The sequence below is a fragment of the Strigops habroptila genome, chromosome 1, assembly GCF_004027225.2.
Source record: "Strigops habroptila isolate Jane chromosome 1, bStrHab1.2.pri, whole genome shotgun sequence".
Classification (NCBI taxonomy): Eukaryota; Metazoa; Chordata; class Aves; order Psittaciformes; family Psittacidae; genus Strigops; species Strigops habroptila.
This window is the reverse complement of record NC_044277.2, coordinates 35,605,039-35,630,993: the sequence shown is the minus strand read 5'-3', so window position 1 is coordinate 35,630,993 and position 25,955 is coordinate 35,605,039. Positions and strand designations below refer to the sequence as shown.

Below are 25,955 nucleotides of genomic sequence, written 5' to 3'. Positions count from 1 at the left end.
CCCTTTCCCGGCCAGTCCCTGAGCGCTCCCGACACCCGCACCTCCCGCGCTTCAGAAGAGCCGACTACAGGCAGGCACACCGCCGCCGGTGAGGTGAGAGCCGGGGCCGCTTCCCAGCGACCGCGGGCCCAAGCCTCCACCACCGGGAGAGCAACAGCAACCCCCCGGGAGCCATCTTATTGGAGGGGCCCGCCCCGTGTCCCGGCGGCGCGGGGGGCGGAGCGATCCCTCCCACCTCCTCCGGGCCCGGTGCCTGCCGGGTAGGTCGTCGCGCCGCAGCCTTGCGAAGGGCAGCTCGAGGTCCCGCCTCCCGCGGCGGCGGCGATCATTGGTCGGGGCGGTGCCAAGGCGGCCGTGGATTGGCTGCCGGGGGCGGGCAGGGGGGGGTCGCGAGCCGCGGTGGAAGAAGCGGGTGAGAGAGCGCGGCCGCGGCTGGACGGCAGGTGAGGCGGTAGCGGCGCGGCGGCCCGTGGGCCTCCCCTCCCTCCCGGGCAGCCCCCTGTCGTGGCGCCCGATCCGGAGTGCGGGGCGGGGCGTGGCGTGAGGAGGAGCGCGACCTGGGCCCGCAGGCTGTAGCGTTTAGCAGCGCCCGCTCCGCTCCTCCCGCTCAGCCGGGCCTCCTCAGCCCTGGGGGAGTGGAGGGGGGTGTTGATGGGGTGTCCTCATGTGGGGTCTGCCCTCAGGAGCCCCCGAGTCGGCGCCGGGGGGAGGTAGGGTGCTGCTCGGCAGGAGGTGGGTACAGGCTGCTTGGGGCGGCCCCGTTGGTGGCTGCTGTCCTGGGGCAGGGCGGCGGGATGGAGCCGCCGACTCACTGCGAGCGTGGCAGCGCCCAAGGCCCATGCTGGGCAGGGCAGGTCCCGAGCGGGCAGCGGCCTGGCGAAGGTGCCGGGGTGGAGCTGCCTTCCCAGAAGAGCAGAGCAGCGTGGAAACGGCGTGAGGTGTTGGGGTCGAAGCTGACGTTTCTGCGGGCAAGCCGACTGAAACCAGAACCCTCTTACGTTGCTTTGATAGGAGTGACAGGTCACGGGAATCATGTAAATAAAAGATAATCCAGAGATAATTTGGAGAAGTTTGAGGAGTTTTTTAAGGAGGCTTTAAAACACAGAGGTAGAATATAGAGAGGGAAAGAGCCTAGTCTTAAGGGGGTGCTTATTTTCCTGTTCTGTAAACTTATGATGCTTACTTTGTATACCTTTAGTGATGCTGCTGCTGTGCTCAGATTCTTCTGCAGTTGTCATAAATAAGTAACTTGCTAGATGCTTGGTTTTATTTTGTTTAAGAAGCTGTCAAAATTCCAAACACTGAGTCTGGGTAGAGTTTGAATGCTGGCATTGACCGTAGTGCATTGATCTCTGTGTAATAGCGTCAGCAAGACTTTTACGTGCTGTCCTCACACAGCCATAGTTCTCTGTAGCTCTTGTGAAGGCAAGACTTACGAAGACTAAATAATAAGTAATTCAGTCTTCTGATATTCACTGCTTTCTACATGGTAAAGGAAAAAAAGAAGAGAACTGAGTTTTCCACACATCAGCTATAGCAGTTCCAGTTAACTGTCGCTGAATCAAAATATTTTTCAGAGAGGTCACAGTCATTGTGTGGAGAAACACATTACAAAGAGAGATTTTGGGGGGGTGGAATCAAACATTTTAAATGCTTTTTCAACAAATATACCATTTTGTTAATAAAATTTGCATGCTCTTATTTCTCAAAGATGTAGCAGAAGGATTTGCATTCACAGCAATGACTAGAGAGGTCTCTTATGTCTGGCAGGAAAGTGTAGGTGTATGATTATGCCTGTATAGTATAATACCGCATGGTTTAGAGACGTTGAAGGATTTCACTTAACCTCTTTGTGGTATCATTGCACCATATAGGTATAATCTCTGCTAAGCAAAAGCTTTTGATTAAACTAGTGTTGAAAAATGGATTTTTTTGTTCTCTATCCTTAGTTGGCAAGATATGGTACATGGGTAAGATGTGATGAATATGGTTTTGCACTTCGAGGTGTATATGATTGGGCTACATATTAAAGAAAGCTTTGGCAACTGCTATTGCAAGTATGTATTATTTTGAATTCATAGAGGTCACTAGATGATTTAGATTTCATGCTGACAGCAGTTTAGATAAGCCCTTGGTTGTCTCTGTAGTGTTCACTGACTCTTTGCGCATCTTTCCAAAAAGGTGTTTCTGAAGGTAGTAGGGCACTTCCTTATTTGTGGCTTCCAAGCAAGAAAATAGACCTCTGTATGTGTCTGTGTGACCTCTGCCAAAAACTTAGTTACTTATAAATGGTGGGTGTTGATTTGGGAGAGGGCCTAGTCCTTTATCAGAAGATTCTTCCTGCCTGTTTGGCTTGCTGTTGCTGTGATAACTTTTTGTTTGTTTTATCTTTCTTTAGTACTTCTTTAATATGTTTCATTATGGATATAATTTCATGAGATGAGTTTGGGTCATATGTGAGTCTTAGACTGTGAAGATATGCATGCCCTAGTTTCCTGCTAAAATAAGGAGGAACCTGCTCTCTTTTTTGTGTGTGTGATTTTTGATGTGGTCGATATTCTTTTGAAAACATGCTGCTTTGAAAGTTTTGTACTTCTTTGTTATACTTGCCTTTTCAATTTAGAGACCAGACCTTTCGGGTTTTGGATTTCTTGCATTTGTTTATGCATTGCTGCATCAAGCCCATCAAGTCATTCTCTTTTATTTTTGTGTGGACCTTACATGAATGAGAGAAACTTCCTTCAGTAAGAAGAAATATGAATATAATTTTTCTTTTTAAGGGCAAGAACTTGTAATTTGAAAGGGACAAATACAACATTGGAAAGTACTCATACAAGAATTTCCATTTGAAAGCAGTTGCATCTGATCTTTCTTTCTTTTCATCTTTCATGTGTAGGACTCACAAGAAAGCCTAGCATAGGGCTCCATTTCATATTATCTGAGTGATAAGCCTTGTGTATACAGTCTCCAAAGCCTTTGTATTTATTTACTGAACATTTTGTAATTTATAAGCAGTATTATCTCTCAGCTTTGTAGACTGATATTTGATATGGCAGTATTGAATGAAATCTGCAAAAGTGATTGGGAAAAGTAGGGGCATAAGGTAGTTCAAGGGGGCTGAAGTGGGAATCCCTACACTCAGAAATACAGACCTCCTCATTTCTGAACCAAGGAATTCCTACATGCTTCTGTATCAGAAAGTTCTTCAGCATTGCTAATTTCTATGTAAGTAGAGTTTTATAAATGAAAAACCCATCAAATTCCGACCCCCCCCCCCACCCCAGGCCTTATGTTGTAAAATGTAATTCTTTGTGTGATTACTCTTCTGACCTCTTTTGGTAATCTTGCCTGTGACTACTGCTTACCTTTATAAGAGTTTTGCTTAAGGACAGCAGAAGGACCATGTTTTGTAGTAGTATTACCATCACTCAGGGCATTCTACTGTAGTAATTGAGTTGTGGAAACGTTAGAGGAAATAAAGTACTACTATTTTTTAGTTTAGGTAGCATAAAGAAGATAGGATAAATAAAACAATCATTATTTTAAAAGAGGTATTATTCTAGTTTACTAAAAGCAATAAACACATTACTCCTGCTGCTGAAATTGGCATGTATACAGAACATGAGAGAAAAAGTTGCTAATGTTTTCTTTCTTGCCATCCAGGAGTTTCTTTTGGAATGAACCCTTTCTGTTCTTGGCACGTAAAATAATTGTGAAATAAGTTGAGATTTATGAAGAAAGGTATAGTATAGTGAAATATAGTCTGGAAGAAATGAGTGTGAAGTTTGTCTAGGGATAATTCTGAAAAACTAATAGATTCATAAAAATATTGATATACTTGGAAGAATTTTCTTCTTTGGCCTCCTTTTAGGTAACAAATTAGCTGGAGGTTGTTAAAACATGGTGGTTTTCATTAGTACCAGTCACTAAGGAGGCTAATCCAGGAATGGGGTGGTACTCTGCACTCTTACACATTGACTTCGCCCCTTTCTTCTGCAAAAGCAGAGAGCAGGTCACTGACAAGAGCAGGGAGTTGATGACCCCAGTCTTAGGTACTCTAGGCTAGAGAAGAAACAATGATTTATGATGTGAGCTATAAATAATCATTTTATCAAAGTAGTTGTTTTGTGGATGAATGCTTTTTTGGGTTCAGTCATCAAAGCCTTGGAACCTAGAATTGTAAAAAGTAACCTAAATGTTTTAGGGCAGGATAAGTATTTTGGACTATTGCCGGTGCTTTGTGTCATCATGCTCCTTTTCTTTCTGGCTCTCTTGGATCTTGTTGAACAAGTTTCTAAAAGTAATCAGTAATATTTCAGAAATCATTTTGGCTAATTTCTGAGCTCTTCAAGGTGAATTTCATTAGACACTGTTGTCCCAGACGCTTATAACTTTTCAGAGTTGTCTATAATCTGTTCTAACCTCTGTCTGCCTTTTCTACCATCTTCAAGTGAAAACAGAACATACTGATTGTATCACTCATTGTTTTCTTTCCTCTGCTGTTACATGGTGGTTGTATCTCTTGTCTCCTGCTTACTCCTAATATATGTGTAGGATTTTTTCATTCATGCTTCTAAGTTGGAACCCATTTTGTACCATAGCCTTTTTTAACTTCATATTTATACGATTCTGTCAACCCAGTATTATGCTTTTTTGTTTTGTTTTTTTTTTTTTGTTTCCTGCATCTTCATTTGTGCCTTTACTTGGTTATCCTGTCAGTTTTATGTGTCATTCCTTTACCTCTTGCCTCTTATGGAAACTTTCTAGAGCTGCTTTCATTTCCTCAGAGGTAGTTCTAAACACTCTCTTTTCAAGTCTGTCCAAATTGTCTCTGTTATTAAAGACTCAGTCCTCCCAGCTGATCAGAAACAAAATAATACCTTTTCTTCACTTCCTGAAACAAAACATGACTGGCTATGTCTGGGGATTTTTAAGCTCACAAGCTGGCAATTTGTTGGAAGAGTGCAATGTATCAGGATACAATTATCCCTCTATAGTCCTATCACTCACCTTTACCAGCCAGCCCTGTCCTTGTGATTGCTCAGCAATACAGCTCTACCTTTATTCCTCTTTTGTTTGAATGTCTTGACACGGCTTTCGTTTTTCTTCTGTTTGATTTCCACACTACACGTTCAACGAGTCTGAACTTTGGAATGAGGCGGAGTGCATCACATGCATCACCCTTTAGTAACAGGTTTCCCTGTTTTTAAAGGAGCATTCCTGTCTCTCTTATACCCCTGCATGCTTACAGTGCCAGATATAATGCCAAATCTAATACGGAGCATGTAGAAAGACTTGTATTCTTCCTGTTTTAAAAACACAGCAGCTGTAACGTTGTCAAAGTTGCATACAGTAGTTTGTCTAAGAAAAGAAAACCCATGTCTAAAGGAAGAATAGATCAAGTAGATGGTAATGCTTCCCTAACAGACTTTTCCAGCTTTCCATAAAGAAGTCCATGACTTATTTATTGTGTACAACTGTAGCTTACATTCATGCCTGTTTGGTAGGTAGCCCATTACTCTTCCCTACTGTTGTTCTTATAACAGTTGCAGTTTCCATTCTAATCATGGTGGTTGGTTAATTTAGTAGGTTTTTTTATTATTATTAATTATTATTATTATCTTATATTTTCATTAGTCATAGAATCATAAAATCGTAAGGGTTGGAAAGGACCTTAAGATCATCTAGTTCCAACTAGTTCCATCTAGTCCTCATTTAGCAGATAGATTAGTAGTTTCTTTGTATTTTATTCAAAAATAAAAGAAAGTCCTGTTTGGAAATGTCTTTCACTTTATGTGGTGATGAGAAACTAATATCAACTTTTTTTTTTTTTAAGCCTGTCTAAAAAAAGATAACTGTAGAGTTGCTCTGTTCCTGCCAAGTTTCCACAAGAAGCAGGTTATTACTAAGGAACCGTCAACTGTTGAAAAAAACATTTGTAATGGAAACAGTGATGGTTTAACTGTAATGCTTGTGGGCCCTTTCAAACAGGATAGCTTTTCCATCTCCTGACTTTCAAACTTCCTGAGTTCCGGTTCCTTGCTGCTACCTTGCTTTAGTCATCACTGTCTATATATATATGTAAATAGTAGCTTCAGCAACACTGTTGTTCATACTACAAATATGTTGCTCAGGGTGGTTTACCAGAGTGTTGTTTCTAGCCTGATACACAAAACAAATGTAAACCTAAATCTGTGGGTTCCTTTTAGGTTTTGGTGGCATACATTTCTCAGGGGCATCCAAGTTATGACTGGTGTAGAACAGTTAAAGAAAACCTACACTATTTTCACTAGAGGAGCAATAAAAACATCTTGAGTTAAGTGAATGGTAGCACATATAAATAGATAGAATTTGAAATCTGTCCAACTTTATAAATTGCTTGAATATTTTCAGGTCCCACATCTACACTATTTCCTGTCACTTTCTTGCATTAGTCATTTTTTCCATGTTTTCGTTTTCTCCTCACTAGTGGGAAAAAGGAGGGAACAACAAAATTGTCAGAGGACATGTATGAAGAGAGGTGATCAGATTCTGTAGCTTGTTCCTGCATAGAAGTGGTTTTAGATAGGAGTACAGTCCTTTAATCTTGGTGCTCATAGGGTTCGGTGCTCACTTAGAGTTGTTGAACACGATCATCTGTCCAAGCTCAAGTGAGCAATCATTTTCCCAGCTTTTTAATCATTAACACTGCATTAGCTTTGATTTCTTAAAAATGACACTACTAAAAATCTTTGTCACCCGTATTAAGTGCCTTCTGAATGCCTTTGCTTTGCAGTACTAGGAACTGCAGTCACCTAAGGTGTCTTGTTATTAGCAACTGTTTCTAAAGCTTGCTTTTTTAGGAACACATGTAGCAATTTACTTCTGTATATGCTCCACAACATGCATCTAAAGTTCTTCTGTTTCTCATTTCAGAAGTACTATGGAACCTCTGCAGCCCTGTAGGTTTGGAAGGCTTAAATCCAAGTTTGGAAAGGCTTTTTCCATTCCAGATGATTTGCTGGCTTAAGCGCTTAATTAGGATGGCTTTTGAACAAGTTGGATTAAACATGGACTCAGTAAGTGTTTCAAACTTGCTTTATGTTTTCAGAAAATCAAGTATAAAAAGCACTTCATGTATTTTAGTCCATGAGTATCTGTTCCAACAGAACGCTTTCAGTATGCTCAACACTTGTATGATTCTACATTGCTGAAAAAGTATGAAGTTTACTACTTGGACACTGAAGTATTGAGTAAAATATGTGTTAAAGATACCATGCAGTTCCTTCCAGCTCTTATAGCAAACTGTTTACTTTGTAAACACTGCTTTTCATGCTGGACTTCTATGTGTATTTTGAAGCTGAAGGAAAATCTTCAACTGATTTTTAACAGTGATGTTAATTCTGAAATGATCTTCTGTCTTTGCTCTTACCTTGGAGATATGAAAATGGTGAGACAGAGGAATGTGCATGCATAACTCTCCTCTTGGAGGAAAGCATATATTGCGTTTTCTTTGAATGCTTAGCAGAGAGAGATAGGGAGAGAGATCTGCTACACATCAACTCCTTTGTCACTGGAACCTTTATTTTGAGTACAAGTATTGACCTCAGTGCAGTAATCCCTGTAAGTTGTTGAAATATTTTAACAGTTGGGAAATCCTTAACATCCATATGCAGTACTTAGAAAGGCAGTTCTTACTCTGGATTACTGTGGTAGAACCTTTTATCAGTCTTGGGAATCTATGGAGAGCAAAATGTTTATACATTGTAAATTAAAATTACCAATAGGTTATTTTATAGGTTATTATAAAATAGGTGGTTTAGGATTTTGTTCAAACTTCGATCTGAGTTTTCATGCAGTGGAACTTTGAAAATTCAAAGTATGAGAATATGCTGGACTACCACGAGTGGTGGTGTGGTCATTGTCAGCAACATCTTTCAGCCCAAATGAGGTGCCGAAAGGCCAACTTTAGATCCGTTTCCCCCTATTTTCTATATGTATCAAGCTTGTGATAATGCAATTGCATTTGTAAATGTCAGCTGCTCTGGACAACAGCAGAACACTGATGCAATAAGAGGGTATGACTAAGTAGTATTTTGCAGACTTGCTCTGCCAGTGCTTCAAGTCAACAAGAGGTTTTGTGAACTTGGGTAGAGCAGTGCTGAGACTTACTAGCTCAGCTGAGCAGTGTGCTGACTTTATTTGTGTACCTTGTGGCACAGCCTGCATGCAGTTTTCTGAAAACATTGTCGCAGCATATCTTGAATTACTAAAACCGAGTCATTAAAAGTTTTGGTGCACGAAACCACTGTTGTTGAACAACCTCAAGGGCATTTGGCCACCAAATATTTTTGAGGACCTGTATGCTAGTAACATCTTGTCTGTGGTCTGAGCAATCTCTAAACAAGTTTTGCCACTTCTTAAAATGCACTGCACTTATGTTGGTAATAAAGCATGTAGTGTAGGCTCTTTTGCTGTTGTGGAAGTACTTCTGTAATTAATTAAGCCTTCCCTTGACTAGAATTATTTTTTTCCAATGCAACATCCCTTTGAGGCTATCACCAACAGTTCTGCTTCTAACATGAGAATCTGTTGTAAATAGTGAGGCTTCATTACTGCAGTACTCTTTGTCTGTGACTTTTTCTTGAAGGCTACTGATCTACCTGCTATTTGCTCAGACATACCGACAAAACAGTCATGTCACAGTCACAAATGTGAGGTCTGTCTTTGAGGCATCCAGAATATAGAATCAGTAGAATACGCTGCATTGAAATAAATTGTGTTCAAAGCAGCATATTAAGCAAGAGAATGTATGTTTCACAGAATGGAAAAATGGGTCAGAGTGGATTAATGGCAAAGTTGCAGCTCTGATATGAAGACCTAGCACAGCATATTGTGCAGTGCATGTTTTGTCAAAATTTATACATTCCAATTAAAGATACTTGTTTAGAAATAGGCAAAAAGTTTGTGTGACGTTTCTGAGTTAACATAATCTGTGGGTAAATACCATAAAGCATAGATCTTTCCTTTTCAAAAGAACCTTCAAAATTTAAGAGTGATCTTCAAAATGCTATTCTGCTGCGTATTGTGAAACTCCCACAGCTGCACTGCACTACACAGGCAATATTGCCATGCCAGATGAGGGTTGTTTCAGCATGAATAACCTGGATTTTTCTTTGTTGGGCAACCTTCTAACAAGATCTTGAATTTGCTTAAAGCTATGAGCCTTTAAAAACTGAGGTCTGAGGAGTAAGTTCATATCTACAGCCTTAAGTAAACACTGGCCAATTTTTTTTAATTACTATACAATGTTCTAATTGTTTACTAACAACATCCTCTGTTAGAGTTTTCCTGCTATTCTTTTTCTTTGTATTGTTTATGTTGCCTTTCCCTGTGCTGAAATCTTTCCCACTTCTCTCTCTTTTGTTTTGGGTTTGTTGTTTGGTTTTGGTTTTTTGTTTTGTTTGTTTGGTTGGTTTTGTTGGTTGTGGGTTCTTTTATTTTGCTTCTTTTCTGGCTCATTTTATAGTATTCTCCTAGGATTAAAGTCTGTTTTTATTTCATACAACTATGGTAAATAGTAGACCAAACATTGCCATCATTCAGTACAACAAAAGAAAGCAAATTCAATCCCTATTGAAATAATACAGAAGAAATCTGAATTGCAGTTAAAAAAGTTCTGATGAAGCCAGGTGTGTTGAGGTGTTGTGGGCAATTTTCTCTAGGTGTGTATGGTTTTTAGGACAAAGCTTCATTCTTATATATTTATTTTCCCCCTTTTACTTTCCTTTGTTTTTTAATTTCACAGTTACATTTTCATGCTTATGTTAGCTGGTAGTCATTTTTATTAAGCCTGGGAGACACTATTCTTGTGTTAGAAGAGCTCTCAATTAAAAAAGAAAAAAGATCATTTGGGAAATGTAAACTTTATGATTTTTCATGATTGAGTGGCTTTTCTTGAAACCCCTTAAAAAGGGGTGTCTGACCCAATGCAGATTCTGTATTGTCTCGAAGATGGACAAATGCTTCCAACTCTTGAATCCTTCTCTGTTACCTAATTTATTGCTTTGAATTTAAACTTAATGCAAAGGCTGTCTTGAACTTGGACAGCCATAGTCATGTTGTGATGACAAAACAAAATTTTGTGCCAGTTCAGGTATAGTATGTAAGGAGTTCACTGATGCAAATTCCAGCGTATATATATTGTATAAGAAGGACATGGAGCTGTTGGAGCAAGTCCAGAGGAGGGCCATGAGGATGATAAGGGGGCTGGAGCACCTCCCGTATGAAGACAGGCTGAGAGAGTTGGGGCTGTTCAGCCTGGAGAAGAGAAGGCTGCGTGGAGACCGCATAAAGATTCTGGAGAGGGTTCTTCAACGGGGACTGTAGCAATAGCACAAGGGGTAATGGGTTTAAACTTAAACAGGAGAAGTTCAGGTTAGATATAAGGAAGAAGCTCTTTACAGTGAGGGTGGTGAGGCACTGGAATAGGTTGCCCAAGGAAGTTGTGAATGCTCCATCCCTGGCAATGTTCAAGGCCAGGTTGGACAGAGCCTTGGGCGACATGGTCTAGAGTGAGGTGTTCCTGCCCATGGGAGGGGGGTTGGAACTAGATGATCTTAAGGTCCTTTCCAACCCAAACCATTCTGTGATTCTATGATTCTATACTACACTAGCATGAAGGGAATAACTTTAAATATGTTTAGCACAAACATACTATGGAAGGATAAGAGAAGACTGTTCCAATATGACATAAAAATCAGTTCCCTAACAACTGGCTTTTTTTTGACTTTCCATCCAGGTGCTTTGGTCAAGCAAGCCTTATGGTTCGTCTCGAAGTATCGTAAGAAAAATCGGTACGAACCTCTCTCTAATACAGTGTCCAAGGGTTCAGTTTCAGGTAAGCGTTCTCTGAGGTTTAGAATACATGTTTCAGTATACTGATAAAAGGATTTGCTCTTGTGTCAAATGCAGTTCATTGAAGTAAATTGCTAGAGGGTTTGTAAAAGCACACTACAATAAACCAGGTACAGAGATGAATTAGCTTACTTCAGTTCTTCCCACTTCAGTTCAGATTTTTTCCGAATAATGGATTCTTCAATTTCTGTACTGCCTAAAACCTGAATCCATGTTGCTGTAACACACATAATGAAGCTTTAAACTAATTTTTTTTCCCTTGAGAAAATTGGAACTTCTAAAATGAGGCAGTACAGTATTAAAAAGTTATTATTGGGAAAAATATATTAATAAAAGAGAAAAATGTTTGAAACATTTGTATCAAAAGTACTTATAAGTACTTATAACTTAGGCTTAAGAGGCATGTAAAGATGAACAGTGTTACTTAAATATTTGAGGAAAATAAACAACTTTATCAGAAAGCAAAAAATTAGTAACAAGAGCACTGTGTTTGCTTTTGTTGCAGATACAAGGCTCATATTGTATAGGTGAAAGGGGAACATCAATTCTGTGCAGCTTTCCGACTTGTTTGCTTTTAACTTCAGCTACATTTAGTGGGAGGGTAAAGAGTGAGGGTAAAAGCTTAAGGAGGAGAAAACCCTTGCTTTTTTTAACAAGTCTTTCAGGAACAGATGGGAAAGTGGAAGCTGTTACACATATCTCTTCAACTCTGTGTGTGTTAGGAACAGGGGGCGGCTATAGAATTGGAGAAATTTAGTGTTTGAAACTTGAACTGAGAGAAGAATGTTTCTTGGGTCAAACGAGGGAGGGCAACATAAAGATGGATGGAGGGAATCATCACCTACACTAAGACAAGGTGGTTTTCTTGCAGCCAAATTTTTCACTGTTTAATTTCTTTATCCTATATGAAATACATGAACAATACTTAGACTTGAAATTATAGTAGCAAAATCAGATAGTTCAGATTACCATAGAAGCCTTTTTGGTGTGACAGTAAGAGCCATGCTAATGTTTTGCCTCTCTGAAATAATCACATTGAGAAACTAGGAGGGCAACCACCTCCCACTACTAGTGGCTTGGTGAAACTGAGAACATAAACATATATATTGTGGGGGTGAGTGTTTGTGCAGGTGAGAAGGACAACAAAATGACATGCTGGATTTAAACTTTTGGATGTATGATTAATAGTAGTTATGCCTGCAATAAGGCTCCATGTGCCTCAGATTTGAAAAGAAGTGAAGTCCTCCTGTAGCGTGTCTGATTTTCTGTATTGTAGAGGTCATACAAGGGAAGATGATGCTCATTTGCAGATAGTTAGCCAAACGCTGTGTTCTTTTAATATGGCACATAAAAGAAGACATTTCTGGTTAATTTTCTTGCGAAGAGCTGTAAGATACATCTGAGGAATCTGTTCCTGCATATCTTTAGTGTTGAAATAAAAATGTGTGTATGTTTTCATCTGAATTCTGTGTTTGAATAAATAAAATATTTGCCTTTTTTCCTCTTGAAGAGACATTTGGTCAGCTTTGCATAGATTTTATGCACACGAAGTATAAACATAAATCTTCTATTAGATTAAAAGATCCCAAAAATAGAAGTACAGTTGTCAGGCTTGACTGAATTAGAAATATGAATTTCAAAATTTGAGCCTTGAAACACACTAAAATTCATATGGTTTATGCAGGCTTTAAACTATTTTAATATATAAACTGTTGAACATGTACAGGTGTGATGCTAACATCTGTTCTTTGTGTTTTTATCTCAGCATTAAGATTCTATAGTGAAATTTAATACTGGTCTCGATGGTTTTTATGCTGTTGCAACTGATGCTTTCCTATAGCTGTCTCTTCCTCTTTCTTTCTTTCTTGCCAGCTGTAACTATATTATGAAAGGACCATGCACTGAACATTGCTGTAAGTCATTTTATTTAAAAACCAAAGCAAATCTTACTTGCCTCATCTGAGGGTGCATGTCTATAGTCAGTGTTTCTAATTTTATCTGAGAGCAACAAACTTCTCACACATCTTCATTTTCTTCATGATAAATGGATAAGAGATATTGAAAGAATATCTCTGTTACATTCATTCTTTCTTCTCTTCTGGAATGCTTTTTGTTCAGCTAGTCTGAAAAAAAAAGAAGAAAAAAGGATAGTGGCCTAACATTTTGATTTTTTGAGTTCTATTGACTGTTGTAGTATCTATCTCTATGGATTTTGCCAGTCAACATTTAAATTAACTGCTAAATGCTGCTTATGTATTCAGTAAGCACTGACAGAGCTTGCCTTCTGTATTCTACATGGCATGAACAAATGAAAATGGCTCATATGTTTTTGTATGTTGTGTTTTTTAGGTTTATCTGTAGTCTGTAGGAGAAAATAAACCTACTAATACAGCTTAGGTAAATTCAACCAAACATACAATACTGTCACTCAAGATAGTATCCTTCGGCTACAGCTCCTAAGGAATTGGTGGGCATGTAACAAACATCAGAATTTACTGGGCTAATTTTAAAAATCATAGCAAGTTTGTCTTGAAGTATTTCCAAATGTTTAATGTCTAACTGTATCAGTAATTTGAAATTAGAGCTTTTATTCTATCCTTAAATGTATAAAAATGTTTGTTCTACTTTCTGCTTCCTAGCGCAAACAAAAAGTAGGCACCCTGCCTCGGCAGCCTCCTAAGTAGTGTTTCTGTAGTGTAGTGGTTATCACATTCACCTAACACACAAAAGGTCCTGGGGTCAAAACTGGGCAGAAACATTGGTGAGGCTGACTCTTTCAGTGGGAGTTGGACTTGATGGTTCTTTATGTGCCCCTTCCAGCTTGAGATGTTGTACAACATCAGCTAAAACAGTACAGTATGTGTAGTCTTTTCTTCAGAAATTTGTAACTGAAACCCGCATGTGTGGGTGCAGCACACATGCACACTAAGGTAGGCAAAAAAGCCCATGAAGGAAGAAGCAGGGGAAGCAACTACATAGTTTCCAGAGAAAGAAAAGGAGGCTAATTTCACTATTTCATTCAGTTCCTGCCATCCAGTAGACTTGGCCACTGTTTTCAATTCTCTATTCTCCTTTTCCGGTGCTGGCAAAGCAGTTGTCCAGGTTTTCTTCAGCTGAGATTGGCTGGAGGAATAGGGTAGTCAGAGTTGTTTAAGCATCATTCGACAGACAGGCGAAGGTTTTAAGAGATGGGTGTTAGCTTTTTAACCTTTAAATCAAAGTAAAAATCTTGCATTAACTTGAAATTAAAAATCCACTGCTGTGGAAGGCCTTGTCTTTAGGCATAGAGAAAAGAAACATCTGTATATGGAGTAACAAGCAGATTCTGTTTACATATAAATATGAATAAAAAAGTAAGAAGAACCTTGCATCACAATATAACAGAAGGTTTGCTACTAAATGCTGGATTAGAAGTTATTTATCTCAGAGTGCAGGAAACCTGGCAGTGATAAATGCATTCCTTACTGTTGATTTATAAATTATTTTTGATGCAAGTATGCGTAGTGCCTTTATTTTAATGTGGCTTCAATCTTTCCATGGTAATAGTTCCTCATGTGGCCATTGCCATCAGGAAAATCTGTATCACCTGCAAGAAGTGGTTAATGTCTTGTGGCTATTTTCCATTGCCATTAACATGAGTACAGATGCTGTGGTCATGAAAATTTCTTTTCCTTTTAAAAAAGAAAAAAGCCAAGGAAACCTCAAACAATGACAACCCTAACATGCAGTATAGTATTCTCTAGACTGTTTTAAAGAGAGGCAGACTGTGATAGTATTAGGCACAACTGTTAATGTGATAAACATATTACCATCTGTGCTGATGCTACCTGGAAAAAACCCTGTTGTTTCCAAATGATCTGGTGGTGCCAATGCACACTCCTGGGAGCTGTCATAAAGGCACACATACAAGTTGTGAGAGTGTGAGGTGAAGATGAGTAATCTTAATTTCCAAAGCTGTTCGTAACAATTCCTGGGGAAAAAACAACCCCAAGCCCACAAATTGTATGTTCCTGGGACTTGTGTATCAAAGGCTACAACCAAAATATCTGTGAATGTTCTTCAGAAATGGTTTCATCTCATCCAGACTGCAGTCCTACTGTGATAGCTCTGCTAGAAATTCAGATTAATGCTAACATTTTACAGTTGCTGCTAAATAAAAGTTTTCTCTTACAGAGGTGAGTTGCCTTGAAAATTAACCTAAGTGCCGACAGGTTGGATCCAAGCTGTCTTCACAGACTGGCTGGTACATACTCCCACCATCTTTGTCAGTATTAGCAGCTTCTTGGCCACTACCAGCAGCAGGCAGCACTTGAACCGCTGCAATGGCTCGTGTGCAAGTTTGGCCTGTGGATTGTATGTAAGGAAAGCAAAAGACGTGGCATAATTGTGTCGGAGATAAGTAACTCCAGGTGACAGACTGGGCAGGAGAAATTACTGAAAGATGTTTCTTCTTCTTACCAGTTTTATCTGCCAAGATACTGTGTCCAGTGACCGGGTACACATGCCCTTGTTTGATCCAGGGAAGCAGCTAGTATTTCAAAGTAGATTTGAAACTATTTTGTATAGTTGGAGCTATGGAGCATGTATTGATAGTGCAAAGAATTTTTCAAATCTCCGTTCAGGCCACTTAACTGTAAATCCAAGAAAGGTTCCAGTCTCTGGAGCCTTGCTCACCTTTGGCTTCACATGGCTCTAAAGCTAGTGGCAGAACTATGCTGGAAAATGGTCAATTTCTTCAGCATGCTATAAATAAGATTGCTAGCAAATAGTGTGTTCTGTTATGATTGCATCCTACCTCTCACTCAACGTCTTTGTGATTACTGAGCTAGTAGAAATAGCTTTTTGCCTTTTTTTTTTGCTTCTTATTTTCCCCCATGTAACGTACACACCTTTATTCTTGTACAGAAATTCTGGGAGTTGTAGGGGAAGGGAAACACACTTCAACAGCATTTCACTTTCAAAGTAATACTGAATCAGAGCAAAAGTCTTCAAAAGTACCAGTAGCCCTAATATCTTTTTTAACTGGTGGACATGAATATAATTGAGTTAATACAGCAACCTACTTGAGAATGTTGATGTTTGTTTGTGCTTAAGGTAACCATTTGCACTGGATTTTCAGTATTGTCATGTGATAGTATAAGTAGTTAGCTGTGAACCTCTGTGAAGTGTTCAGCAGACTAAATTGAGTAGTTTTAAGTCAGTGGTTCTGGACCAAGCCCAGGACAGAAATAAATGTGCAGAGTCTACATATGTGTTTTGTGCATGTATGTGTTAATAGTTACACGTAGCCTCACTAAAAGCACTAGGTAAAATGACTGACTTATGCTGTGAATAGCGACTCTAAAACCTTCAATCTTTTCTTTAAAATTTAGCTTACTCCTCATGCCATAGAAGGAAACCATTCTCATCAGCCTAGAGAAGATGCAGTGGCCTCCTTTGCAGATGTGGGATGGGTTGCTCAAGAAGAAGGTGAACTCTCTACAAGGCTCAGGTATGCTCCTTAAATCTTCTCTTGGAACTTCTGAACTGAGAGGAGGACATCTAACTTCTCTCCAGTGAGAACCTACTGTGCATTGCAATTAATGGAGAGCACTTGATTGCTGGGAGAGAGGGAAGAGTGATAGGAAAGGTAGGATCTGGAAAAGAAGTAGTAGAGGTTAGACTAACATGATTATGAATGAAAGACTGGCTTGAGACTATAGAGGAGATTTGTTTTGTACAAGGAAGACTGTGGTTTTTATTTACTTATTTATTGTGAAGAATTGCATGTGACAGCTTCAAGCAGCCTTGTCCCCACAAAAATGTCTGCTGTCGTATGGCACGTTTGCTAACACTGCTGCTCCAATTCTCCTGAGGTTTTCATTAATATGGGGTGATGTACTGTTCAGCTTCCTAATGAGCAGCAGTGGTCATTCTGACATCCAGTAACTGGCACGTTGTTTTTCACCTTTCTGGTTAAGGCTCTGCAGTCTGCTAAAGACAATTCCAAAATTACAGTATATGTTTCATCTTTAATCTTTATAAGGAAAACTGGCAGGGAAGCGTTTGAGCACCTGTGTCCAGAACCATGGGCTAGGTACTGTAGTGTTGGGCCAGCAGTACTACATAGCACTGTAACTGCATGAAACAGGTTGGCTGAAATGATGAAGTTCTCTATTCCAGCCTACCCAAATTGCTGCTCTGACTAGCCAGAAGCAAAGGTCCAGTTCTGCAGTGCAGAGCAAGTTTTTCTTCTAAACAAACTAACCTTCCAGAGAAAATCACACTGTTGGCTTCAGAGATTACTGCAGGATACTTTCTTAATTTAACAGCACAAAATAGGTTAGTAATGACCTAGATGCCCTCTAACATGACTTGCCACAGTGAAGCTTTGCATAACAAACGTTTTGGCACTGCCACATTAATTTCACAAACTCAGAGGGGAGTCACAGAAATCAACGTTTGTTTGGGAAATGCTGTTTGTAAAGTCTATTTGATGTGAAGGAAATTGACCGGCCAATACTACTTTTGTTTGCACAGAAACACTTTGTTTGGGGATTGAACTGTAAAGCTATTATGTTTAATGGAGACAACAGGGAGAGTAGCTCTTTGGTGCTTCAAAGAACCTATTATGAAAGATGTAGGACTTGCATATTTGCTGAGACATCTGCATGTGAAGGGGGGAAGGGGGACAGATGGATGTGGGATGGGACTAAAATAATCCTGCAGATATATAGTGACCTTAAGGCAAACAGCTTATAATGGAGCATGGTAAGTGAATTACTTAGCAAATATGAGTATTTCAATGTGCACTGTTTATTACGTCTGTGCACACTATTATGTAGTGGAGCTCATATGCATTAGGTGTTTTCCAGGCAGCTGAAATTCTCTGTTTCGTCAAGATCACATAGGTGTTACTGTTAAATATTTGTTCACTGTATAATTCAGTAAACACTCTTGCAGACATAGGGGTGTTTTCTGCGAATGCAGTTTTATAGAGGAAGCAACTAAATGACAAATCATTTTTCCCCTACCCCTACTCAGAGCAGTAGTGACAATTCAGGCATAATATTTTTCCGTGGTGTTACATTCCAATCAAGACATGTCCTTAAAACCCTATTATGCTCTGAGTGGAAGATAGCCTTTGTTGTTTAGCTATTCTGCTTGTTTACAGAGTTTCTAGAAGGCAGGTTTTAAAGAGTGAAGTGACCACTGGCTCCTTCCACCCTACTTATTCAGGGAGAGCAGGGAGCTGGCTGCTATAGGAAGTATTTCCTTCTCAGTGTTAGTCTCTATTCCTATCTAGATAACACCTAAATTTTAACGTCCTCAATAATATTCTATCCTGCTTGATCAAATTTCTGCAAGTTGTGCTGATGTTTTCTGTCAGCATCATGGAAGACTCAAATGTGTATTTCATCCCAGATTGAAGTGGTCAGAGCACAGGGCTTGTTCTAGACATAAATCTTGGTTCTTGCTTTAAAATTAGCACAACTGCAGATCTAACATGATGCACATCCAGAGCATCTTAGCTCATGGATCCAGAGTGATGTGGCTCTTAAACTGTGTTAATCTGGAGCCATTCTGCGCATTCTGAAAAGTCCTATCACTAGCCGCTGGTTTTACTCTCATGTCTGAATAAATAGCGAAATCCTGAAGTGCCTGAGAAGTTTAGGGACTAAAGTTAAAGAGGGTTGAGGAGTTAAGTATGTGGTCATAGTTTGCAGTTTATGATAATCTGTTGTCATTAATCCTTATCAATCCTACTAAACAGAATCATAGGATAGTTTGGGTTGGAAGGTGCCTTTACAAGTCATCTAGTCCAAACTCCCTGCAATGAGCAGGGACATCTTCAACTAGATCAGGTTGCTCAGATACTTGAGAGAAACTGTTTGTTTCTCTCAGCAACTCAAATGTTGGTGTCTTAGAGAATATAACCTTTGCTAAGTGCTTATTTGACTACATATGCTCAGTAATGCCTCAGTGTTTAACCTAGCTTGAGCTTTGGTGCTTAGTAATGGAAGGCAACAGTTGAATTTTCTTGCTCTTGTGAGAAAGAGGAGGGAAGCTCTTTAAAACGGTGTGAAGTTTCTCCTCTATTGTTGCATTTGTTGTGTTAGAAAACTACATAGAAGACCCTTTCCCATTTACTGGTAAGCAGCCTCTGCATCACTAATCTGTTTCACATACTCTATAGTCCCAACACTGCTAAAACAGAGGACTGTCCCTTCATAAATCCAAAAAGTATAAACTAAGAAACACTTCTTTCTTCTTCAAATGAATCCACTATGAGTGGCTATTTATAGCCCATGGGGGGAAAAATGGTAGCATTGGGGGGGGGGAATTAAATATTAATTCCAACAAAAAATACAGTAGGTATGAGACAGAAATAGATTGGGGGTGGTATTCCTTCTTCCCCTGAAATCAAGGATTCCACAAAAAGGTGGGACGGGGAAGGCAAGAAATACAGCTAGTGATGCAAACAGAAAGGGTGTGAAGCTCTTTCTTACTTGAAGCTGTATAATGTCTTGGTGGAAGTGATTTGTTGTGAAGTCAGACCTTCAGCCTCTGTTCCTGGTTTTTATGTAATGCCGTTTGTATGTAATACAAATGCTGGTTTGGATGTAATATCTATTACAAAAACTTTAAAAAAGGAATCTTGTGATATTTTCGTTATAGGTCAGAAGTTTGGTCTAAACCAACCCAGCCTCTACCAGGTGAAGTACATCATTCTAGAAAGTCCCCATGCAGACAGATGTCCTTACAAAGCCCGTTGGAAGAGGAACCAGTGTCCAGGAGCATAGTGACTGCAAATGAAGAAGCTCTGCAGAAGATCAGTGCTCTAGAAAATGAACTAGCCACTTTAAGAGCACAAATAGCCAAAATTGTAATCTTGCAAGAACAGCAGAACTTGACAGCAGGTATTAAAGTTGCTGTACTCTTAGCAAAAAATAGTTACTGAATTTGTCCCTTTAATAATTCATTTTGGTGAGATACTGTAACATTGAACACTTCTCCATATTGTTTTTTGTTTGTTTGGTAGACAGACGTAGCATACTAACCAAGGGACACAGTACAGGGCTTGAAGGCAAGAGACCTGACAGACTTCCTGCATTTTCTACTATTCCAAAAGTCTTCGTGTTTGTATGAAAGTCTGCCAGAATTCTGAATCTGTGGATGACTACAGAAGCATTAAACAGCTTTCAGAGCAAAGTTCATGATAAACATGATGGCTCAAACCAAACTAAAAGATTGTAACTTAATTACTAACACTGAAGTCTTCCCATCCAATAATGAAGTAGGCTTTCTGATGCTATAAAGTAGTCGTGCAAGATGTTAATAATGCTTTTGGAACATGTACATCTCAAGGTGATGAAATAAATAACAGAAAAGGAGATAGTTTACTGGAATAATTTCTGGGATCAGACACATTGTCCAGTTAGAACCAAAAGTAATGCACTGTTTCTGGTAGTAAACAGGGTAATTCTTCCCTTGAGTTCCTTTCTGCTCTTTCCCTCGCCTCTGACTGCCTTCCAGTACTGAGTAAAAAAAGAAAAAACGATGCAAAATCCAAAGAGCAGTGGGAGATGGCCCTTGTTGAGTGCAGATGACAGACGTTTAGTTTTCACTCTCTCCTAAGGTCACTTAGCAAGTACAGTTTTGCCTATGCTTAAGTATAAAATCATATTCTGATTCTTCAGATGCTTTGGTTTAGTTTTTGTCTGTGAAGTAATAGCAGTTACTTTATTTTTCCTCAACTGTTCATATTCAAAACCCATGAAATAGTTTTAAGGATCACATGGTTTCACTCTTGAATTGTAATTATTGGGGGGGGGGGTGTGAAATAACTAATAACTTATTTTTCATTGTCCTCCCCTCGTTTATTAGGAAAAGTAAATTTTTATTTGATTTTATCATCTTTACCTCCCTCTTCTGGTGGAATATGGTAATGACTCTGTGTGAATGCCTACACGTGTACAGACTCCTCTCTCTTATCTGTATACATACCTTTACACACTAAATACTCCTGTCCTCAAAACTCTGATTTGCATTGGTTTTCCTGATTTCTTTAAAGATGCGTTTGAGTAGAGGTTTCTTCATTTCTTTGTCAAGTTATCAATCAGTGCTATGATATTTCTAACATCAATTTTTATCTAAAGAGTACAGGGAACTTGAAATTAAGCTTATCATGAGAATCTCTTACCTTCAGACAAATGATTAGTTGGCCTAAAAATCGGAGAGCTGGAATAAGCTTCTCTTTAAGCACTATTTGAGCTCTGAAGTTTACATCTAAAAATCTTGTGTGGTAACTTCTCATTTGTGATGACAAGTAGGAAGAAACACTGCTCGTATGGCAGGTGGTGTGTGACTTCTGGCTCCATACCTGCCTCAAGGTGAAATACTGGTAATATTAGAAGCAGAACATAACTAAAAAGGCATTATGGTGTCCATCCCATTGCAGTAAATATATGCACTTAGAATTTGAACTGGAAATCCAAGGAATGCTTCTCACTTTGAGAAGGACTTTTATGTAGCCTGAAGGATTTTTTAAAAGCCTGAGTAGACTCAGGCTTTTCAGCTGAGTCTACTTAGGTGGCTTGGGAATGAAGAAGTTATGTGATGATCTAAAGAAGGCAGAGGGCTGGCCATTGAAGCTATTATAGTCATTCTTAACTGAGCAGTTGTGAGAGATAAAGGGCATTTACAAGTAAACTGACATGTAACGTGTGTCTTATTTGTAGTTGGGACAAGTCCAGTTGCTTCAGCTGCTGTCTCTGCTGTGCCTCCACCAGCACCACCACCACCTCCTCCTCCTCCTCCACCACCACTCCCTCCCCCAGGTGTACCACAGAGTATGTCTGCAATTGAGCTCATTAAAGAAAGGAAAAACAAAAAAACAAACTCTGGACAGAATCTGACAGAAAATGGGCCAAAGAACTCTAAAGTACCGAACATGCTAGAAATCCTCAAAGACATGAACAGGGTGAAGCTACGTGCTGTGAAAAGGTAAAAAATACAAATAAATACCAATGTATTAATATTTGCATTAATTGTTTTTATGACTTAGAACTATTTCAAGGTGAGGCAGATGCTGATGTAACACCTGTAACATCTGACAAACAGGATGCAAATGCATTCACAACTTTTAAAGCTTTGTTTTGGACTGTGTTAGTGCTTCTCATTTGCTTTCCTAGATCTTCAGAGGATACAAGATCTAAAGCAGCTGACCCCACAGATCCTGCAGCATTGATTGCAGAAGCGCTCAAAAAGAAATTTGCTTATCGATACCGAAGCGACAGCCAAAGTGAAACAGAAAAAGTGATACCAAAGACTGAGACAAAGACTGAGGGAGTGCTGGTGAGTATTTGGATTCTGAACACATGCTTGGACTAAATCCTAGTTGTCGTGAAAGCTAATGTGTGTCTCTGCCACCATACGCAAACACCTGTGAGTTAGCATCCCTCTCTGCAAAGCCCTATGAAGTACTGCTGCTACACCAGGATTTGCGGCAATCACATGGTTCAGTATCAAGTCATAAGGTTGTGTACTCTTTTGGCCCTAGGTTTAAAAAGCCCTGTTGCAGTTTTCTTACCTTTTTTTCAACAAAAATATTTTCTGTTGCCACAAACCTGCTCTAGTCTGAAAACTCAATTCCTAAGGGCTCACACCAGAATCAAATCTAAACTGAGTTTGCCTGTTGCTACCAACCTTAACCATTCAGACAGTACATGTGAAGTTTTGAAGCAAGATCCTGAAACATATCAACCATTCCTAGAAATGCAGAAAGCAAATTGTTCAGAATGCCTGCTGGATGGTGGTATAGGGAGTTTCTTCTAGTAACTGGAAATGCTGAGTAAATAAGAGCAGTTTCTTTATAGTGTAAGCACTTTAAAATGAAATTATATTTAAAATTCACATCACATACAAGTTAGTGGCTTCTAGTTTATTTCAGATTGACACAAAACCAAAGGGCTTTTTAAGCAATGAATGTTCAAGATGCAAGTTTCTAGCAGTAGGTACTTAACCAGGCTTGTGTAGGTCAGTTTCATTAATAAGCAGTCCCTGAAGCCTTGTGCTATAGAACCAGAGAGGAAGAGTAATTTTTCCCTTTTAGCATTTGAAAAAAGGCACAAAAAATTCCAAAAGCTGGCTGCATTCTAAATTAAGTTCTGAGGAAAATAAGATTCCCAAGCCACAAATCTTGACTTCTGAGTACTTCAGTTTATTAATGCTGACTGACTTGCCTTCTGGGTTAGGCTTTAAGTATTTTTCCTGTAACAACCAGGCTGTTCTTCATAACAGAAAGTCTGGATATTCCCCGAGAATCAGTCATTTCTTTTCCCCAGCATCTCTGGGGCTTTAAGGAAAAGAACAGCAGTTGGCAATGTTTTGTGACTTTCCAATTTGGAATATATCATCAAGCCCTCAAAGGCTAAGAAAATCAAAGGTTTTAACTTGTTAAATGAAAGTTGATCCATAATGAGCTAATAAACATCTGTCCTTAGTTGCAGTTGCTTACCAATACATAACTTCTTTGCTAGGTCAGTCCTCATATGGTATCCTTGTATGATACAGTTTTTAAACGGACTTGCACAAAAACACAGGATAGAGTAAGAACAGAAATACTGTTAAACTGCTGACAGAGCAACTGGTTGTCAACTTTTAAACATAACTGTGTCTGTCTTTGTATTTTGCTATGGTAAAGTGAACTATCTCTAGCCAGAGGTGCTCTGGCTGCCCCATCTGAGCAATTTCAGCTCGTTGCTGACACATTTCCCTTTACTCTGTGGCTATGAAGTGGGTGAAATCCACATGCAGAGAAGCAGGCTGATAAAAGAAATTGCCTCTGTCCAAGTTCCAGTTTCACATACAGCTTGGGTGGCTAACAGTTCAGCTAGGCTTCTGCTGAAAGCAATCTGAACGTGTTTCTGGTTTCCTTCTCAGTTTGGACCGCACATGCTGAAGTCTACAGGAAAAATGAAGACTTTAATTGAAGAATCTTAACATATTAAGATCACTACACAACAGACTGTTAAGCAGTTTTGTCTGGAATCTTTTATGTTGCAGAAAGCACGAGTACGGAGTCGTCTCTTACAACACAGGAAAAAACCTAATGTGAAATGTAGAATGGAGGCACTAAACATGTTTGTATGTAATTTATCAAGGTGAATAAATTTGACTGTTATACTCAGGTATTAATTTTGTATCCAAACCTGGCTTTCTACTCAGACTTATGTGGTGGTTTTAGGTTATTAACACTAAGTTATATATACAGCATCCTTTGTGCATAACTGACCACCTTAAACACTTGTGTACATGTTATAATGATAGTGATACATCCTTAAATTAATACCAGTTATTTGAGCTCTAGCTGTAACTTGCACTACAGTGTATAGTTTGATACTGAGTTTTCGTATCAAAGTCTTTCTCTTAAACTTAATTTTAGCAAATGTTTTAGCCCAAAGAAAACCTGAATGCCTTCTGCTGCTTACTGAAAGACAACAAAAACTTGAATCTGCTGCAGAGGTCACCTGGTATGAGACATTTTAGGTAGTAGCACATTTTTGTGCAGGTTTTTTCTTTTTGTTTCAAATGAGCTTGCAAGGGTGAGAGAGCAAAAGCCTCCTTGTATCACCCTGTGGCCAATGCCTGACAAGCACAAGTAAATCTCACTGTGGAAACCAAATGAATTTGAAATAACCAGTAGGTAGTAGCAGAGTAAACTAATGTCAGAGTATGTATTATTTACACTACTGACACACTAGTTAAGTGCAAGTTGCCAAAAGTATATTGCTCATCTCAGCTGTGCCAAGAGATGTTCATGGACACCCTTTTGTCCCCAGCTGTCTTAGGCCCTTAAATGGGTTTCTTGCACCTGGGGACTGCACGAGCCTCCGTGATCTGATTTGCAGGGAAGATACAGTGCAAGCCATTGCACAGAACCTGTTTTCCAGGGGAAACCCTTTCGGAGACTTCCTACAGCAGGAGTTTGCTGGCAGACCCATACAGCACTAGTTCATTAACCGACCACCGGTGCTCGTGGCTCCAGCCACAGATGTGGGAAGGGCTCAAGCTAAAAGTAGAAGTTAGGCTGGAAAAAAACCTGTTCATGAACTGGAGAGCTACAGCCAAGCTGTACGCTTGAACAAAACCAAGGTATCTGACACTAAGTGTGAGAAGAAGATGAGTCTGGGTATGTCGGTGTTCCATGCTGATCTGGAACAAGGACAGGTGCCTCATAGAGCATCTGTTTTTTGGGAAAAGGAAAAAGCAGCAACTTCTTAAAGGCAGCTGAATGGCTTTGACGAGGTTGGTTCCTGAAGATGACTTGAAGCTTTGCTGCTTGTAACTGGAAGGTAGATTGTGCCATTGAGGGGAGGATGTTTTATGGTATGAAACTTGAAATGGTTTTATTATGTACGCAGTGTACTTCCCTTCCAAAACACTCTGCTATCGGTGTTACCACCAGGCCATTAAACCTTTGTGTTCTTTTAAATGCCTTTAAAACACCTTTTTAAAGTTAGTTAGTTTTGGTTTCAAGTTTTGTATTTAATGCTCTATTGCCACTGTATAAAATTAAAAGCAGTTAAAATAAACATTGTGTATGAGAGTTGTGGTACTCTGCAAACAATAGCAGCCAGAGAGCATCTGCAATAAAGTACAGTTTACCTTCTGGTATAGTGACTGTAAATCAATGTAGTGACAAATTCCATCTCCTTCAGGACTGGACTCCTTCCCTTGCCATGCAGCAGGAGTAACAGCAGTTAGCTGTAGAACAGTACAGTGCTGTGAATTCAGTTACATTCAGATTAAAAAGAGATCAGGAACACATGCTAAGCTCATGCCTCACCACAAACACGAGAGGAAGGCACTCGTGTAATGGTCTCTCCCTCCCCTGGTACAAGCACCCTGTGATGTGGCACAACCACTCCCCTGCCAAAAGGCCACAGCTTCCAAGCAGCCAGCCCAGAAAACTCTACAGAGGTTTCCTTCTTTCAGAGACAAAATCTCTGCTGGAAGCATTTCAACATACATTTCTGTAAATGCTGCCGCTCAGATGAACTAACTCAGTCCAAGTA

At 39.6% G+C, this 25,955-nt stretch overlaps 1 protein-coding gene across 1 annotated transcript; it reads left to right on the top strand.

The window, feature by feature from the left end:
• Nucleotides 1–260: 260 nt before the first annotated feature.
• Nucleotides 261–25,472, top strand: MTFR1 (mitochondrial fission regulator 1). The gene is made up of 8 exons (XM_030494254.1): nt 261–443; nt 6,916–7,058; nt 10,781–10,879; nt 16,269–16,387; nt 19,555–19,796; nt 21,618–21,882; nt 22,071–22,233; nt 23,821–25,472. Exons 2-8 carry the CDS (start codon nt 6,993–6,995, stop codon nt 23,878–23,880), a joined length of 1,014 nt encoding a protein of 337 aa, XP_030350114.1. The 5' UTR covers nt 261–443; nt 6,916–6,992; the 3' UTR covers nt 23,881–25,472.
• The last annotated feature ends 483 nt before the right edge of the window (nt 25,473–25,955 follow it).